We start from the raw sequence: 20,953 nt of genomic DNA on the forward strand, positions 1-20,953 counted from the left end.
GGAAGATGCATCAGAAGTTCCAGGGACCACTGCAATCTGGAGCCCTGATCTGGACACATTCTTCTCTTCATTTTTTCATTTGTTCTGGGATTACTGTTTCACCTTGGTGTCATATAGATCCTCCTTTTTCACATTTCCCTCACTACAAGTTCCTGCCTAAGTGGTACTTCATTTCATAATTTTGTTCATCTATGATATCAATGACATCCTCCTTTTACTGAATGCAAAGCTGAATGAATTAGTAGTGAAAAGAAGATGAAACAGTGATGATCAGGATCATTACAAGGAGCTCACAGCATCTCTGACCATGTGAAATACCAGACAACAAATACACAAGGCAGGATATTAAACTGAGGCATCTGAAAATGTGTAAAAACAACATACATATCTCCCCAGAGGGATTTGCAAACTTTTATCTAAAATGTAAAACCAAAATACATATAGGCTTTTTGGCCAAACTGTTGAGTATCTTCTGCAAAATAATGCATATTAGCAAAAGAAAAGTGCACTCTTGCATAGACAGCCCTGAGGAAAAGGCTTAGAACTTGCAGTTCTAAAAATTAACTAGAGTTTTCTCTAAGTGCTGATTACATGAGGCCTGAGAGAAAAAGCACAATTTTCTCCTTTTTCCTCAAAAGAGATGGCTGCAACACATCTCTGATAATCAGAGTTCAGTCATTCACAGTACAGCTTTTATCTATTAATTATTTCTGAACTATCAAGATGAAAGAATTTTCAATGCACGATTTTTTACACTACTTGCCATATACTATGCATGCCTTAAGATGATCATGAGGTGTGACTCAGATTTTCCTTTTTTTTTTTTTTCCCTAAATTCATATTGGTTAAAAAGGAGCAGTTTCAAGTATACTACAAAGCTCAGGAATAGGAAATGTAAAGAATGACAGACACGTTCAAAAAGTCCTGATTCCTAATCCCTTATATACCCAAGTGGACAGCACTTTTCACAGTTTTTTTCTTTTTTAACATGTATAGAAAATAGTCTCCATTTGCACCTTTTGATGTAGAATTAGATTCCAGGTTATGACATGCATTGGCAGTACATGAATTCTCTAATACAGTTTTGTGGCCTTAGCCTATGCAACACCAGTACCTTGAGCACTCAGTGAAAGGCAGGAAAATGGAAGTCAGTGGAGCAAGAGCACTCAGGCACAGTCTTACTCTTTGCCACTCCAGCCTTGTGTCTTATTCTTTTGGGCTGGTGCCTAAGCAGGTGCATCAAGCCTTTTCCCCTGCACCTCTGAAGAATGACAGCTTCTCTGTCCTAATGAAGTTCAGTTGTTGGGAAAGGCCTTCTTTGAATCAGCTTGAATGCAGAGGAAAAAGGGGCAAGTGAGAGCAAAATGCAGTTTCCTGCTCTTGGGATGTTTGGCTAAAACTATCGACTAGAGTAAATTACACATGCTATATAAAAAAATACAAGGCAAACACCATGGAAGGACTCTCCAGAGCAACCTTCACATTTAAAGGACGTTTTAAATTATTAAAAAATGTATTTTGTATAGCTCTGGTGTGCTTTCAGTAAAAGCCTGCATCAGTAGGGAAAGTCACTTTTGCTGACTATTTAAGTTGGGCTTAGCTGTGCTAACATCTTGAGAGCTTTTCAATCATCTGCAGCACCTATCTATTTTAGTCATCTGTATTTATTTTGTGCTGTTTACATGAAGTCTCCTTTAGCCAAGACTTGTGGCTATGCTGGATACTATTTCAGACTATGCCAGTTTGAAACAGTAAGACTCTAAAATGACCTGGTCCAGAGAATTACGCAGAAACTTGATTGACAAATGAGTGTTTGGACCAATTGTTGAAATAGTTTGAGAATGTGCAATTTTTGCTATAAAAATCTAGTGACAAATCAAAATACAAGAGAGATTAAAAAAAATAATTATTTGCTCTGAATCCCTGAAGTTTTGATATAGCAATGTAACTAAGCACGGATCATTACTCTGTACCTAGCTACTGAAGGACAAAACACAAGGTTGCAATTCCCACAGTAGTTTGTAGGTAGAACAGTTTGTAGGTAGAACAGTTTATCAAAATGGGTCCTTTTACATTGTAGAATTACAAATGTTTTGGGTTAAAAAACATACTGCTTATTTTTGTAAAAACTAGTGAGAGAATTCTGAACACAGTCTTTGTAAAGCAAATAATACTGCCCCAGAAGGAGACAGAAAATGGATCTTCACTTGACACAAAGTCGTGTGTTACTGGCTTGCTTGGATATTTCTGGCCACTCTAAGCAGTCATAAGCAGGTTTCAGTCTTCATGAAAAATGCTCCATGTATGATTATTGCTCACTACTGCATAAGCTGTGTTTTCAGTCTAGCTTTCAAACTTGAACTGACTCTTGGGCATAGATCAGCCATGCCTACTCAGCGAGCATCGATACCCAGAGGAATAACGTAAGAGAATCAGATTTCTGTATTATAAAATAAGTGAAAAAAGAAGAAATAAAAAGGTTTAAATACAATATTACTCTTAGCTATGGATTTGCTGTGTTTTGCCAAAACTAAGTCAGGAACCATTTCCTCTAGGTACACAGAATGTCCTTCATCAAGATTCTTTCAAACAACTATCCCCTTGTCTGAGAGATTCCCCCAAATAAAACCACTTGCTGTCATTTGTTGTTCCTCATTCTTCAACTTTGGCTCTTCTTATCAAAATAAGTTTTGCAGATGGAGGGGACTGAACAGGAGATAAAGTCATGCAAGTTAACAAACCTGTCATTGTCTTTTGACAACTCTTGTGCATCTGCAGAGGATGAAAAGTCCTGTGATATTTTTCTTCTATGCTTATTTCCTCTTATGGAAGTTCCCAATTAACTGCTATATCCATAGAGTAAATAGTGAACCCAACATACAATAGCCAAATTGTTATTACACAACATGACCAAATCATAACCAATGATGCTGTGGGTATTACATACCAGAAATTATATTTATGAAGTCACAGCCAAAAATTTTAGATTTGTAGTGTTTCCTAGGAATATCTGGAGATGATAAAATCTGCTTATTATTTACAGTGGCCATACTAAAGATATTTACACATGCAAAATGTTCATATTTCAATACCAAGGAGAACCTTGAAAAATCCACTTCAGGAAAATGACAGAACATTCAGCATAAAATAATTCAATGCCACTTAAGCATGTATATATCCATTGTAAGAACTGTGTGTATGAACAATATCTCCAAGTTAATCTAATAAGCAACAAAATATCTTTTAAAATATTATGCACAGGGATACACAGTTCCCTGACAATAAAATCTTCATGGTATTATGAATTAAGAAGGAAAAAAACCTGACAAAACAAAGCCTTGCTTAGTTAAGGAAAATGAAAGACAGATAAGTAACCAATCCACATCACTAAGTAAGGAAGAGGTGGACTTTTTCTCCACCAGCTTTCCTGTTTGTAATCTTCTGTGGTGTTGCTAAGAACATAGTGTAAGAAGAGTTTAGATGACAATAGCTTTATTTTTTTTCATTGAATACACTTTAATTGTACTGTAAGATGAACTGAAGTTGGCATTTCAAATGGAGATTTAAACTGTATGCTGTATAAAACCCCCAAAGTAATGTATTCAACCACAAATTAAACCACATACATTTTCTAAGAGTTTTGAGGTAAATATACCAATTAAACTAAAAGTTAAAACCATCATATTGGAAATTAAAACAAGACCTTCAGGTTCTAGAGGCAGACTTTTTGACCTCCTCCTGATTTTGGAATAGCAGTGTCATTCAAATCTCTTGTACAGTTAATTCTAACAGAAATCCTGTGTATTTGAATATGCTAGCTCTACACATAATAGTCGTGACTGAATGTATCATAACTTCTTTATTAGCAGAAGCCTTAATTCTTATCAGTGTTGGAATTCTTATCAGTGTTGGCTTAGATAGGTATAAACAAATTAGTCTGTAAAAATTAATTTACTTCAAATGCAAGTTTAAAAAAATCTACAGTCAATCATGGGGGTTTGCACAATGTCATTACTGGATTGAAAGATCCTAAAAGTAACATTTTCACACTTGGGCATCTCCTATAATTACATTATAATTCTGTTAAATTTGGTTATGTTAAATCTTGTTGCTGAATTTCTGCATTTACAATGCTCAGTCTGGAGGCAATTGCAAACACCATGTTATACAATCTGCACCAAAATCCTGTTGAGTACTGCCAGCTACAATACCATTCAAATATACTCTGGTGTGTTTTATACCTACCTAGGTCAAAAAGAATCAACATTAAATGCATATAGGGAACCATTCTGGGTACATAGCACGGCTGGATATCTTCTTCTCACTCAGCGACTGAAGAGATCACTTAGCTTTGTTCAACACAATAATTTTGAAGTCAGCATTTTGGGGATCCAACTTTTAGAGGTACTGTGTACTCAGTCTCATTGAGACTTGTGGGGTTCAGCAATTTTGAGAACCCAAGTCCAAACTCTCCTTTAGTTCTTGAAAAACCAAATTAGCTGCAAATGTATTTATCTAATAGATAAAGAGCAACAGAATGGTGAGTTTGGTAGGGTTGTAATAGTGGAAGGAGGTGTGCTTTTTAGCACAAACAGTAAAACTTCTGTTTGCTTATGTTGTGTAAGACTGAGGGACAAAACAGCAACTTAGATGGCAAACTCTTACTGAAGCATAAAAGTTACAGATGCAAAAATGGATTAGCAAATCTCCTGCTGAGATCATATAACAGGTTACTTGAGGATAGTCTGGCTGCTGACTGAGACTTCTGAGACTTTTCTAGATTCAGCTAAATTATCCTAGCTAGTGATTTGGTCTTATAAATATTTAGGAGCATCTGCTTTCCTTTTTAGGAGAGATGAAACTTGGAATTTCCATTTAGTCCTCACAGTTTCAAGTGCTAATTTGTATGATCTTTTTGGAAGGTGGATACTGAGCAATAAACTTCATTCTTGCAACTACACAGAACATTGTTAGATTGCTCTTGGTGACTTCCCAAGAGCATGCACCTAATTATGTGCTCACCCACATCCACAACACAGGAACTAATGTTTCTCCAAATGATCCATTTTTACCCACCTCACACTGCATGGACCATCCCAGGTACAAAATCTCACAAACATTTGTGGCACTTCTTCTAACTTTGGACATAATTTGCCTACATTGCTCATAACTAGAACCCTGCAGCCACAACAAAGAGAACTGGCTGACCAGTGCCATTGCCTGTCAGTATCTTCTAGCAAAAAACCAAAAAGATTTAAAAATGCTGAATGGGGGTCAAAATTCTGAATTATGCATTTAGGTTTGCATGCGACAAGCCTGAGGAAAAAGGGCAGCAAACATGTACCCTCCTTTTCTTCCTCCCAACTTTTGAACTTGGTCCTGGGGGTTCCTTTCTCACCATTTTAGCATGTGTTCAGAAGCCTCAAGGTTCAGAATCAACACACATGGCACAAACATCACGTTGAGGACAAAATGGAAATCCTTCTTGGGAAAGAACATAGAAGATTTGCTAGGATGGCTAGGCCTGACTTAAAGGCTCCACAGAAAGCACAACCATTCTCCACAGAAGCTTCAATTTTCTGCACCTTTGTGTCAGCAGCACCTTTCTAAAATACTGTTAAGAAGCCTCTTGAAGAATAACTGCCTTGAACAGCTGATGTACTCAGTAACTTATAATTATATTAATTTAGGCCCTAAGAAAGAAAATGTGTTAAAAACAAGTATATGAAAATCAACAAGGGGAAGTACATCAAATGAAGGTGATGTATACTGCAATCTTAAAAAGAATTTAATCACATTAGAGTTGTAACCAAGTTCACCTAATTGCTCACAGTTCATAATTGTCATTTAAAAAATATATATTTTTACTTAGAAAAAAAAGAAGCACTTTGTAGCTTATTTTTCAAAAGACATTGAACTAAGTTCAATACAGAAACAGATATTTTACAGGTTACAGTTAGAGCAATGTATATAACTTGCTTGAAGTTGCTCAACCTATCAATGACTTGGTAAGAAATAGAATTCAAAACTCAGAATCACTGGATTCTCAACTTTAGAATGTTTTAGAGAGTAGTTTAAAAAAATTTAGACATCATTATTTTGCCATATGAGTATGTGCAACTTCATATGTGTGGAATTACCTTGACCACAAAGACTTTGCTGGGTAGTTTCTCTGGTTTTATGCAGACTGAAAAAAAGGCATATAAAAGAAACATTTCAACAGAAACAGTGTCAGTGGTGTCAAAATGCAGCTCTGGGAAATAAACAAAAAGTTATAATTTGTATTGACTATTGAAAAGCTCATCAGAAAGTTGGATACACAGATTCTGACTGTGTACATGCTACTGAATAAGCAGAATCAAAAGCACCAGTAACTGCAAATCTGCAAGAGCTGGTAATGTCTGAATAATCACCCTTCTGAATATCCTCATGTTATCCTTACCAGATTAATCAGTCTTCTCATTGCATGCTCATGCGAGCAAATGCATTCACAGGGATCAAATCCACCTTCTGCCATGGCTCTCTGGATAAACCTGAACTTGTCTGTGATCACCTAAGAAGAATAAGAATAAAAGGATAATGAACTCTTTTTTCAACTGACCTTATTTTCCAGAGACTCACACATCAAGTTTCAGTTCATTTAGTGCCAGGGTGAAAAAGCAAAACAAAGCAGGATAATCCTATTATTCCTTTGGCAGTATGAATGAAGAAGTCTGGTATGTGCCATTACATTTTGATGCTGCTGAAAACACTGTCTCACACATTTTTTTCAAGACTGTGTGTATCTCCCCTGGGTTTTCTCACATACCAAAATGAAATACATCCTAACAAATACGAAGCACAAAGATTAAATTCTTGTCTCTCATCTGCACAGTGGGACTCTTAAGTGTACATACACAAATTGAAAGGTCAGGGGAACTTGTACTTCTAAACCCTAATAAACTGCTGGTATTCTCCCTCCAGAGCAATGTACAGGAACATAATTTAAAACTTAGCAAGTTTTTTGCTAAAGGAAACAATCATCTGTGTTGATGATAATGATAATGGAAACAAGCAGCAGGGGTACAAAAGTGAATGTACTTGGAAACACTTTAAAAATGGAGCTATGCACACTAATTTTAGATCAAAGTAGTATGTTAATGACTTAGCAATACAGAGTATTAAACTAAACTGTAATGGACATGGTAGGAAATAAATTCTACATTATTCACCTGCTAAAACCACTTATACAGACATAGCAGACATGTTCAAATGTATGTTTACTATTTACCCATAACTTTCCAGTGATTTAATTGAGGGTCAGACTGTGCAGCAGACTGCAAGGCATTTTTACCCTTGTGGCCAAATCTGGGATTGATTTCTCTCAAATGAGGACTAAGGATATATTAGATAGTTCTGCAAAAACATACTTAAGAAATATTTTTCACTTGCCATCAGTAAAGCTGTATTAAGAATGTGTTAGTGTTGCATGCACTCAGGCTCTAATGTGAACACAACTTAACAAACACAGCAGCACAGAGCAGATACAACCTCTCAATTCCTAAAACAAATACCTTATGAAGGTACCAGCCATTTGATAAGGTTGTGCTCAATCAACAGTGCTCTGCAGTCATTGCCTATAAAAACTTACAGCCTTGATCACACATGAGCATTTTAATGTTTCAGTGTCACTAGAAGAAAGAGGATTCTCTTTTTGAAAATTATTGTAAGGCTACTGCTAACTTTTATGAAATTATTTCAGAACCACTAGAACCACATGATAGTAATGGAAGAAACTTTTTAACTAAACAGTCTCCCTGAATAATATACCACACCAAGAAGAGGAGCCTTTCTAAAACTATCTTAGGATAAGGAACAGATAAAAGCACTGATGACTGAAGAGTGCAAAATAGCTTCTCTGGATATAATTCTGACATCCACGAGAAGGTATTTGAACAAGTGAAATTGCAAAAAAGTATTTCAGTGTAACTTGAAATAATTTAAGGGTCAGTAGCACATAATAATGTCACAGCAATTCACAGACAAGTGTTGGTATTATAGCGGACTGAACAAAAACCAAACACCAAGTAAGAACCACCACTGATAAAACCAGACTAACATTCTCTACAGAGAATACAAGTGAAAAAAAAAAACCCAAACAAACAATAAATGGAAAAAGTTAATCTGTCATGCAACATCATAAAGTTAAGCAGAGGTGAACTAGAAGGAATTTACCCCAAGGCACCTGTACACAACAAGTTACCTCAATGACCTAAAGAAAGCACAAGACATATCACCAAGTAAAATGCCATCCAAGCTTTGAACAAAAGATCTCTTACAAACTTTCCCACCTTCACATCATGGTGAAAGGAACCATCCTTTCTTTCCTCCAAGCCTATAGCAAACTGTTTCATTGGCAAAGAACCAAAGATTGACCATGTATTTTAGGAACAGCACCAGGTTTTCCCCTATAAAAAGATGCTAAAATAGGGTTTTTAAAGTATGCTTAAAATCCAGGTAAATAATTCCCCTTTATGCAATTATACTTTGATGGAACTGAGGGAAACTGAGATTTTATACGTCTGCCCAATTACAAAGAAGACAGAAACACTCTATACTATAGGATGATTTTCACTTGCAAAATGACACTCTCATGACTTTTTTTCTCTTTAAAATATTCTTAATTGTGTTCTTTGTAACACACTTCAAATGCATAAAATACTAAGCTCTGTAATCAGATCTTAAGGTTTATTAGCATTTTGTGACCCTGTCTAAGAAGAAGAGACTAGTATTTTTATACACCACAAAGCAGGATTTCTTGGCTCCTTAGACAGCCTGTTTGTATCAAAATCCTGTTCCAGAATTGCAGTGTGCTTCCTGCCTGCCTCCCGGTACTTACAATTGTCTGATCTCACGTCAGCAGCTAACTTGTTCTGCTCAGCTCTGACCTCTTTGCTGTGAGTCACACAAGCCCTCCACCTTTGGCAAATACAGGCATTCTACATACAATCTATCACAGAAAATAGGAGTATGTGCTCTACTCTTTTCCTCCTGACTTGGAGAAATAAATACAATGCTTGTAGTTTTTCTTTACTTATTTTTTTCTTGTATGTGTTTCTGTTTATCGTCACCTTGTTTTCCTTGGAGTAGACAGAGTTGGTTTATACCAATCAGTAGGGCTATGATGTCAAATACCTGCAAGTCCTCTGACTGGCAGTGTCTTTTACTCAACTCAAAATGACCATATTTTGGGTTGGCCATATTATTGCTAGAGCAGTATATAAATCACAGGGTTTACAAACAGCTGGAAGACATGGTCAGTAAATATGCCAAAGCTCGCTATGATAACAGCTGAGAAGACATGTATTATGGCCTCCAGACTAGCAAACTGATAGCATAATAAAGGAGAGAATTAGTAAACATGGACAAATATGATATACTGTCAAAGAGCCAATATGACCATTCCAGTGTAAAGAGGCCCACAGAGGTAATCATAAATAAAACTGCTGAAATTAAAATACTGTGGTTGGAGTTTGAATTACTATAATTCAGGAGTAAAGCAGAGGATGGCCTCTGATGATTTAAGTCAGAAATAAAAGCCCCTCATTACTTTTTGACTTGAGTATCTATTTGAAATTGTAGCCAGTGAAGCCATATGGAAAATATTTCTAGTCTCTCATGATTTAAAAAACAGCATTCTCAATTATAGTAACTACTGTAAATTGTTTCTTTTATTATCTTTCCCACTCCCAGCCCTACAGCAGAGTGTTATATTTTATATATCCTACAATCAAACCTACAGTCTTTACGGCTACAATCTGGCTGGGGGGGGGGGGGGGCTGGTTGTCCCTGGAGACTGTTCTGTATTTTGAATTATTGCAATGACTATACATTATTTCCCAATTCTGCAACACCGCTCCTGAGTAAATAGCATGCAGCTGGTGATCTCCGGGAGACAGAAATTATACTCTGCCTTGCTCTGCTGTAATAATTACAAAACTGGATTTCTTCCTATCATGAAGGCAAACAAGAATTTTTGCCCATTTTCCACATGCCAGATGCCCTCCAATGTGATTCTAACATGATGCTGACTAGCAAGTGTACACACTGGTCATCTCTACTCCTTAGAGAGTACAGTCACCTCTACTCCTTATACACAGCATAGAAAGACTGTGTAAAAATATTTATCACTTCAGTATTTGAAGAAACACTCACTTTAAATTATATATAAATCAGAGTTACTACAGATTTATCACAGACTAAACCACGCATCTTCAGCATCAAAACATTAAGCTCATTAACTCATTTCTTTCCTGGATACAGGCACTTAAAATGTAGACTATCATAAACATGAAAAATACAATGGCTGAAGATTCCCCTGCTAAGAACTATTTTCACTGTGTTGCTATTTTCCTGAAGACTGAAGGTAAGAAATCCTTGGGAGCAAAAATATCTCCTAGCACAGCAGGCAAGTAACAGAATCTTGCCACATTATTTTAAAGAGAAACAAAATCCTATTCAGATCCTTGCTACTGCTTTTCAGCCAACTGCAATAACTTGGAACACAATTGTCAAACACCTCTAAGAAGCCATCAAGTTAATTTTGCTTCTGAGTTCATTTTGGGAGAAGTGTGGCAGAACAAATGAAAACATGTATCAAATTTAAAATAAAATTACAGAAAAAGGAAAAAGCAAATTAACTGCTCTGCCTCTTACAGGCATTCTGAAAAATTGTAAATGACTAAAACAGTAAAAGCCATACACAAAACATGAATGATTCTCTGCCCCAAAAGCAAAATACTCATTTTTATCTTACTGTCAGAGTCCAAAACTCCCCTCTTGTACTCATCCATTATCTGCTGAAGTATACAGGTTTCCTTAAAAATTAAGTGTTCCCTTGCCTTTTTACCTGCATCTAAGCCATAGTAGCATCCATGTATTCTTCTTCAGTAACTTACCCTTTTTGTAATTCTTCTATTCACGCATGCTCCAAGCTTGGTTCTTTCGTATAATCTTTCCCATCGCCAAATAACCTCGAAATATTTTCTCCTAGAATCTAAAACATCCTGTACATTGGCCTCATATAGCATAACATAATACCCTTGCAATCCTGTCCCAGGCACTGGGACTGTGCGACCATAGTACCCATTAATTCAGGGAGTGAAAATTTGCTTCAAGTAGGAAAAGACTGGTGTGATAAGCTCCTCCTAAAACTCCAGGTCACTGCTTTTATAGAAATCTCTTGTCCTCCTTGGCCACTCTGCCCCCTAGGTACTTCAAGCACCCCAGCTGACTCATTCCTGAGCATTTCAAAACGCCTCTGGGCACAACTGGTCACTCTAAAATTTGTGTCTAATCCTGCCTCTTCTAGGGAGTGGAGCCATCGAACCCTGCCTAGTCCTACAGAGTCCAATTCAACATCTGTTAGTTGTACAGTAAAATAACAGATAAAGGTATATTGAGCAGGGCAACACTGTTTACTAGTGACCAAACAAGTGAAGCCAAAATATTCCAAAACAGTGAATCCCAGACAAACTCAGACTTTTCTGTATTTGTTATATAATGTATTTTCCTGTTAATTTCCATCTTTTATAGTATTTGTGCTTCATGTACATCTCACCCCCCCACAGAATCTTGAGTGTTTTGTTACTCTTCTGATGAACTACCTACATCCAAATCATTACCCTACTATTTAACTTCCCATTATTTCAGCTGTACAGCTAAACTACGTAAGACAGGGCAGGGCATTTTATCCACTGATTTCTGCATCATGTGTTTCTTCAAACTGGATTGCAGCATAGAGTGGGATAATAATATGTATGAATTTTGGGGTTTTCTCTTTTAAATGCCAAACAGATATATGTGTACATAGGACTGGCTGATTTTACCAGTACACAGCTTTGTGAAATTTCTAGTTCAATTGCTACTACCAGAAATGCAACACATTTCCTATCACCAGAGCAGTATACAGGAGGAACAAGGCAGAAATGCTAGCAGAGCCATTAAAAAAAGCAAAGGAACGCAAACTAAACACTCGATAAAACTACAGGACAGCGTAAGGAAACAAAAGCATCAGTAGCTGAATAGGGAAGAAACTTCACAAAACAAACTATAAGAATAGGGAGAAAACTAAAGAGAAAAATAAGCAGTACTTTAAAATGAATAAATGTAGTTCTGTCTGAAGTCAGCAGGGGCATGATTCTAAGGCAAAAAAACTCGCACTAAAGACAAAGACTACACTAAATCAAAATTTATCCAGAACCCACACTAAAGACAAAGCCACCACACTAAATCAAAATTAATCCAGAAGCCAAGGGCCTGGCATAAGTAACCAATGGAGGCGGTCCTCAATTTTTTAAAAAAAAGCTTTTAACTGTTGGGGTTATAAAACTAGCAAAAATAAGCTTGAAGTTTTCTAGGAAAACTTCCTCTACGAAGCAACTTCCTCTGTTCAAACAAGGCTAAAAATAGGTTCTGTAAAGAATCTTGTATACAAATAGACGCTAATTAAAACATTCCAAAGATCCGTTCTCCTCTATTACTGTAATTTAGATAGTTCAAGTAAATATTCTCTCAGAGAACTAAAGTCTGAAACATGGCAACATTATATTTAGCTTTTTTATAATGTTGATTTTTAATCCCTTTTATTAATAACTCAAGAGAAGCTCTCTCTCATCATCTTTTTCACACTTACAGCTGCACCCTATTTTTACTGGAACAAATACTATCACTCTCATCAAATTTAGTGCACAAGGATCTAGTAGTTCTCCATGACCACATGCAGTAGTAGATCTGCATGGTCTCTAGAGAACTATTGACTATCTTTTTCTACCAGGCCTCCTCCTGGGCTTAAAACTGAATTTTCAAGACAAAAGGAAACCAACTGACTAACTGGGCAGCAAAAGCAAAACAGCAGGATATGAATGTGGGTCCTGCCAGAAGGAGAGCTGCCACAGTCAAGTGTGGCTCCAATTACAGCTTTCTTCAACTAATTGTCCCTGCTCAGATCACCCATTTAGCTTTTCTAGGGAAAAGAGCTGCAACAATTTCAATGGCTGGTTCCAAAGCGGGTTTCTAGGCATAGCAACACTTTCACAGTATAAAGCAAATCATCTCCACTCTTCTTATAATTCCAGGGGGTGGGGGGAGAGCAGCTGGTTTTGTATTTGAAAGCATCAGCATGTCTCCCTGGACTTCCAGCTGTAGCCTAATGAGTTGGCAAGTATTTTTTTTGCACTTCAACTTTTCTCAGGATAATTAACAAGATCTAAGATGAACTCTACAACACAGACTGAGCGAAGCCAGTTCCCTTCCTCACGGAAAAGTCAGTGCTTACCCACACACACAGATGGAGGCAACTGGTGGAGTTCCTGTTGGATTCAACCAAGTTGACTGATGCTGATCAAATAGGAGCTAGAGACTCCAGCAGGAGCTCCACAAGAGCAATGCTCACCCAGCCACATCCTGCTCAAGGCATACTAGGTTGGGTAATTTTCCTACTGTCCCACAAATAACCTCGTAAGTAAACAATAAATTAATTTTCCAGTGTCATTCATCTGGTGTTTCCTAAAGATGCAAACATAATAAAAACCAACTCCTTATAAATAGGACAAAGCCAAAGAAACAAAGAAATGGTGGGCCAGCCGCTGAAGGATACTACAGTGACATCTGAAAACAGGGAAGGAGCTTTTGAGCAGGGACAGACTTGAAGCTGAGAAGTGGTAAAGGTCTCTCTGAGTTGTTGTTTTTTTTTTTTTTCTGGTGGTCTTACAGGACAACTGGAACAGTGATACATTCCTTGTCTCCACAGCACAACTCCACTACTGTGTGATCACCACAATATTCTGAGCATTGCTGGGTTGCTAACATTTTCACCCTGAAGTGGACATTTGGAGTTGCTCTGAGTAGGGCAGAATATTCTTCTGAGCCAATCTGCCAACAACAGTGCTAGCACCTAGAGCAGTGAAGCAGGAATCAGAGCATAAAAACCTCAGCTACTTCAGCTACTTATAATTATGGTCAAAGCCCTTTCACAGCCAAGCATCACAACCCTTCTCAAACTGAAGTATGTTAAAAAGTTCACACCCCTTCAAAGAGGGTCTAATAAGAACCTGGCAGGAAACTTACTATTTTTGGGCTGGGCTAACCAAGGTTACAGGTGCACTGAGGCACATCAGTTCAACACAGAATGGCATAACAGGGAAATACAGAAGATTATACAGATGCTTCTTTCAGCTTAGTTAAGTCTTGTCAGTGTCAAGTACCAGCTCTAGAGGACAAGAACCCACACACTGAAACTCCTCATTGTTACAGTGCTGTTTCCCCCCTTCTCTTTCATGGTCAGACCCCAGCATGCCAGGACAAAGAGATTTCAGGCTTTAAAGGCAACAAGACTGATGTCAGTGACCAAAACTGAACTCCCTAAGGGAGCTAAATAATATCCACCAAGATGAAAAAAAGCTGTTTACTTATTCTCATGCAGGTGGCTCAGTATTTCCTCTGGGCAACACTTGAAAAGGAGCTAATTATGCACATACAGTCATGGACCAAAAAAGCAGTCCAGCTATTTTAGAATTCATTTAGTGATATTTGATAAAAAATGTTATTACCAAACTCCAGCTGTCAGCTCTGGTCATCCTTTTCTTAAAATGATATTTTTCTCAAAGAAAGCTCTTGGAATATGAAAACTAAGAGATGTCAATGACACAGAACATTGTCCAAGAATAATACCCTCCTTCTGCTAAGTAAATGCTTCAGTTTCCTCTAGTCTAGGAGACTGACAATGGTCTAGGACAACAAAGTTACTCCTATTGCACTGAGTTACGAATGCCTATTAATAATTTCATTTCACATACGTTAACGCAAAAAGGTGAGCTACCCTCTGTAAAATTACTAACACAAAGTACTTCAACCAGTTTACAAAGCAAACTGGGAGTCCTCTCCTGTGGTCTTCAGTAAGGCAAGAACACTCACTGACTTTCACGGTTCTTCCACTTCAAAACTAAGTAGAAAACCTGGGCATATTAGCTCGCTCTCCTGCTCTTGGTTAGTGTCTCCAGCATTACAGACTGCCTCACTGCATGCTGATATTCCTCTTCCCATTCCCAAACATCTGCCAATCTCCAAAATTCAGCACTCCTGCAGCTGCACAAGTGATGCACTGCTGCAGGAAGCAACATGTACTAAACCCAAAACCCCTGCTGGAAGCATTTCTGCACCAGCCCTGCGATGAGCCCGTGCTGTGCCATGCCAGCCAGGGCCAAAGGCTTGTGCTGCTTTGGCAGGCCAGATTCTGAGCAAGTGGCCACACATGCAAGAGGAGCAGACCTTCCAGGGGTAGGCCTGCTTTTCCAGGGAAGAAAAAAGAGTACCTTTGCAAATGGAAAATGGCAGAGGTGAGGATCTCATACTAGCCCCCCATTAAAGCAGGACAGGGAACCTGACTTTCCTGTTTATTACCCCACCCGAGAGGTATTTTGGGCTTAACTTTTGGGCTTCATAATACAAAACTAATAATTTACTTTTAAAAGTATGCTCCTATAAGAAGCTATATAACCTATTGTGCTGGTTTTGACCATTGAAACACAACTTTGCTCAGTCTGTAAGAAAAAAAGGTTACACTGAGACATGCCAGAGTGGTCCTGAGCTAACCATGAGCAGCCAGGCAGTTACCACAGCTTAGGGGGCCTGCAGTAACTCATAATTTCAAATTTGTTTTTTTAAAGCATTAAACCGCTCAGAAATTTTTAGACATTTTGTCTGTTTTCAAAATTACATGTGAAAAAAGTCTCTTATTCACTCATTTACAAAACATACAGTTTCAAAACAAATTAAAATGAAACTATTCCCACCATTTGAGGCAGCAAATGCAGCCCTAAATCATGAGCTAAGAAGCTTTTTTATACTAGTATATTAAGAGTACAGTTGTTTACATTACAAAATACCTTACTAAATCCTTAAAACTGTAAAAATACACTATTCCTTAATGTTACTCCAATCACATACAAACACAAAATTATACTGAAATTCTTTGGAATACTTTCATTATTTTTTTCTCCAGGGATGACATATGTTTCTAATAACTTGCCACTGAGCAAACAGATTTAACAGGGTAGCAGCATGCTGAGAAAGATAGCAGGATTTTCAATTTTCAGATGAAAGCAGCTCTATTCCCTGGCAGCCCTACTCCTAACCCCTTTAGGCCAGATGAAATTTTATCTGAGGCTAGCTGGTGCCTGTCTTCAACTTCAATGGAAGTTGAATCACGTTTTTTACATACCTGCAGTAAACAATTTGAAGCTTATCAATTAGAATTTTTTAAATCAGTACTTATACCAGAGAGAATCCGTAGCAATTAACAGGATTTCTGGACTTGGTTATTTACATATATTTAGCTAACAGATGACCCAGTTTTTACCAGAGAGTATAATCCACCTAATTCAGCAGAGTCACAGAGTAGTTTAGATTATCAAAAGGAAAGTGCTATGCAAATTACACAACTCTCCCTTGCACCTACTAGCAACAGATTTTTAAATCCATTATATTAATTTGCACAATAAAAATCTATGGTACTGTTTCACAAGATCAGGATTAGCTTGCAACACACCTTTTACCTTTGGCTCCACCATTTTAATACAGAAAATAATGAATCTTTCATCTTTAGACATCTTTGTTCTACATACTAATTTGAAGCTAAACCATCTGACAATTTCCATGGCTCAAAAATGTCTCTTTTATATAAGAAATATAATAATATAATAAGAATAGTTCTACATTTCACAGAGCTCTCTGATAAAATGTTTACCTAGTATTTTCAAATAGGGATTCTTAATTATGGGTCACATCTGATCAGTCTCACCTAGATACCAGGGAGAGGAATCCCTAACAACACTGTAATCACTTGCACTGGAATTCTTGTTAAACTAAGGCTGCTCACAACAGGAAGCTTTCACACTTGATTTAGTTCAACTGTTTGAAGGGCTAACCCCAACTTTTCTTCACACCTTCATGTAATTTCCTTCAGACAGCCGTTTTTCCCCCTAAATAACTTATTAATGTGTAAAAAAAAGACAAATTATTTTATCAAGTTGTCTAAAAATATTGCCCAGCTAAAAATAAAGATTTTATTATTAACTAACAGGAAATGTATGAACATACACATGTGAACATATGAACAAAGAAGACCAAAGCTCTAATACTAGAGGTCTGTATTTGACAAAGATTCAACAAATAAAGTAAATGAGCATTGCAGCTGCTTATATAATGGTTGCTGCTACATTTTTGTCCAGCTTTCCTGGTTTGTTTTTTTTTCTGATAAAATCTTTTCTTTCTGAGGAGCGCTTAGTGGTTTGGATCTGACATTTGTCTAGAAGCTTTATAAAGTAAGAATGAAACTATATTTAGCTCCAGAAAGCCATGCTTTTTAATGCAAAGCTGCAGAAGAATCAGAACTAATCTTAATGAGAAAAACTTTTATCAAGTGTAATTCTATCTGCTCCCACCCAAATGGGACTAATTTGTTCAATTATCTGTAAAAATACCCGTTAGACACTCAAATGAAAGCTTCTGAAGCAAATCTGTTCAATTAATAACAATGCAAATGCACAATCACTCAATCATGCAAGGGGCTGCTCCCCCAAGCATCCTCAAATCTTTCATGAAAAGTCCTATCAGTCATTACTAAGGGACCTTTTTCTTGCCCCAGCCTCAGCTAATAGTGCGGAATAGGTGGTGGGAATAGGGAAGAGGATAGAACCATATTTCTTCATCATTCTGCTAGCAGAACCACTGCTCTGTCAGTAGAAGTAAGACTAATACAGCTAACACACTCTGATCCTTCTCATATCTGTATTCCTTCATAATGAGGAGCTAGGGAGTCTTACTTCAAATTAGGCTCATTGGGAACTAGGGAAGACAGCTGTTGATGAGTCAAGGCACACAAACTGAAGGAGCTCTTCTGGGAAAGTAATTCCTTTTTCTTTCTACCTGAACAAGGACTGTAAGATTCTGTGATAGAGCCTTAGGAAGTTTTCTTAGCTTCCACTGTACTTACAGAGGGTTTGGGAGTACTTGGATTTTCCAAGAAGTATTAGTATTTTGCAGAATCAGGTGCTTCATTAACAACTGGATTCGTAAATTGACTCTCTAAATCAGGAAGCTAAGACAGCATGTTTAACATCAAGTGTAATATCAGGTATGTAAATGCAAATATGCAGAGTGTGTAAGAGCATGCTTGCAAAGTAGGTTCACAGGCTCTTCAAGCTGTGTCCCAAGCAGAATATGGCCAGATGACAATAAGCTTTATATACAGAAATGCATCTGCCAAAACATTTTTCTATTTGATGCGATGAGGAATCTGATAAATGTTCAAAACACAGAGAGTAAGAATTTGATACTTGGTATTGTCAGGGCACTGTACACCTTTGCCATTCATACGCATTTATAAGAAGATAAGATCTCGCTACTTTCATTGTACTGGCCCTGTGAAGTCTCATGATGTTATTAGGTCAAATTCTGGTATGAACTTCAGCAGAGACAAAACTTGGTCTTAAAGAATGTATGTCAAGCACCCTTAATATCTAGGAGGGAAAATTCTAAAGGTACAAATGTAGTTTTATTACATATCTGTTATGCAAATAACATTCACACACCACTTATTCTGAAGTTTAAATATATGAAAATAGGAAATGAGAATCTAATAACAAAACCAGAAGTCAGTTAGAAACTAACTTTCTCCAAAATCAAATACCAACTTTTTGAAAGCAGCTAAAAGAGTTTAAAAATCATTGAAACATAATGTATTGTTTTAAATGTAAAATATTTCTTTAATAACAACTGTATTATTCTCATTTTTCCCTTAAAACAAAAGAACATGGACTGCAGAATATTATTCATATAACTGGGCCATGCAGTTGGGAACTTAATGGACTTGATTGTGGTTTATGTAAGGTGTTGCAAAACCATCACAATGTGCACAATATAAAGAATTTCACAGAATCTTGTCTATTATATTTATTTCTATAGTCAGCAAAATAATATCCAACTAGGCTAAAAAAAGATCCACCCAGAGCTACAAAACTGCTGCTACCATCATCTTGGCTCTACAGCAGAGCTCGGGGCTTATGGTCCTGAGTGGGTCAGGCACATCCCTGCCGGTCCAAGAAACACGCGCAACAACACAGTGTGGAATTACCAATAACACATCCAGTACAGCTTTGCTGTGATTTAACTCCTTCTACAAAACAATCTTTAATTACTTAAAATACTCAGTACAAATCCTTAAAAGAACTCTGTACAAGAGTTAGGCAAACATTGTAAATCTTGTCTTTCACAAAGGGCAAAAAGAACCAAAGACGTTGGACTTACCCACAGCAGTGGCAGGGAAAGGAACAGTGGCTAGAAGTGAACCAAGTAAGGACTGCTAACGTTACAATTAATTTCATTTTGCAAACTGCTCCTACCATTTCAAGCCTCACTGCCAGCAACAGGGTCACTTTTCCAAATCAAAGATTTATTTCTTTCATCTCATTGAGTCACAGGAACTGGATGAATTATCAAGGATATAGGAAGAATTAAGAAGTAAAACTGATCTTCCCACACTTCTGATTTTTTTGAGCTTATGTCTGCTTTTGGGATGTAACATAAATGAGTAAAGGTGGATAGCACTCTAATAGCTAAGCATTTAAGGACTTATAATACATATCCCACTAGTACTCACTAAAGACACACACCTTCTCCAGTAGGCACACTAACAACATCAATATAGAATGCTATTAAGACCCAAATGTTAGATGTCCTTGCATCTAAAAACTGGAGTTGGTTTTTAAAACTTATCTATCTGCATAGATCTGGATGTTCAGTATTAAAACACTAACAGTCTGCAATCTAAAAGGCAAGCATGAAGACACTTGACTAGACAAACAGCTGTTTGTCAGGAAACCAAAGTTTTTGATGTAGGTCTTGCACCACATTCATGTAGAAGTGCTGGTAGCCAAGGCCGCAGAACTGTCATGGAAGGCAGCAGTTGAGCTGCAGGACAGGGCAGCTGGAGAACCCAGAACAGTGACAGCAGCAGAGAAATAACCGCACATTGTGGTCTCCAAGGCAAATAAATCCCTTCTGCACTGATTCCATAGGAATCACATATTTCAGCATACATGAAGAGCTCCTGGCAGCAATCTTATCTTTAATAAATTAACAGCAGTGTAATATTTCACGTGACATTGTTTCATCTTTCCCACTTCAGCTGCACCCTGTTCGTAAAGTGGGGAGCAGCCTGGGAGCACATACCCTGTGTCTGCACGCCACTGCCAGCTTCTTTAGAGAGAGAAAACTAAACCTCTTTGGCTTCAAGTATCAGACTGAGACCCTTTAAGAAAAAAAAAACGAAAATCGACAGAAGAGTGCCACTTGGCACTAAAATCCCCAACAACCAGAAAAACCACAATCAGACCAGCTGATAAAAAGATGAGACGACGTTTCTCCGGTTTGGAAAAAAACGAGAGCTGCCTGACACCGAGCGGAGAGGCTCCGGCTCTCCCGGTGTTTACCTTCCCCGGCACCCGGCGAAGCGCCCGGCGGCGCGGACGTTTCTGCACTTCAACAGGCTGGAAGTTCCCCCGCAGCCCCCACCGGGGCTCCGCCGCCGCTCCCCGGCCCGCGCCGCGCCCGCCGGACGGAGGGTCGGGGGTGTCCCCGCCAGCCCTCGGCCGCCGCCAGCCCGCCCCTCCCGGCCCCGCCGCGGCGGCCCCGCTCACCGTGCTCCGGCCGCCGTCGCGGAGGGCTGCGGGGGCGGGGGCAGGGGCAGGGCGGCCGGGCGGGCAGGGGCGGCCCCGCGGCTCGGCCCCGCGGCTCGGGCCGGCTCACACGTCAGCCCGCGCCACGAGACCCGGATCTGCCGGCTGCCGGCGGCGGCGGGGCCGGGGCGGCGCCGCGCGCTCCCGCCCCGCGCTCCCGCCGCTCCGCCCGGCGCGGG

General features: G+C 38.4%; 1 protein-coding gene across 2 annotated transcripts in view; it reads right to left on the reverse strand.

Annotated features, from left to right (window-relative positions):
• The window catches only part of SMIM14 (small integral membrane protein 14), a 37,663-nt gene extending 16,771 nt beyond the window's left edge, over window positions 1-20,892 (reverse strand). Inside the window, exons 1-2 of one of the 2 annotated variants that reach the window (XM_079305750.1) lie at window positions 20,736-20,892; window positions 6,443-6,553 (exon numbers count right to left, since the gene is read on the reverse strand). In XM_079305750.1, the coding sequence (XP_079161876.1) occupies window positions 6,443-6,517 (75 nt within the window). In that variant the 5' untranslated portion in view covers window positions 6,518-6,553; window positions 20,736-20,892. Of the gene's footprint in view, window positions 1-6,442; window positions 6,554-20,528; window positions 20,714-20,735 lie in introns of those variants that run through there. The other variant, XM_079305751.1, reaches the window with a different exon arrangement.
• Between the last annotated feature and the right edge of the window lie 61 nt (window positions 20,893-20,953).

The sequence above is a fragment of the Erithacus rubecula genome (genome assembly GCF_903797595.1).
Source record: "Erithacus rubecula genome assembly, chromosome: 5".
NCBI classification, from domain to species: domain Eukaryota; kingdom Metazoa; phylum Chordata; class Aves; order Passeriformes; family Muscicapidae; genus Erithacus; species Erithacus rubecula.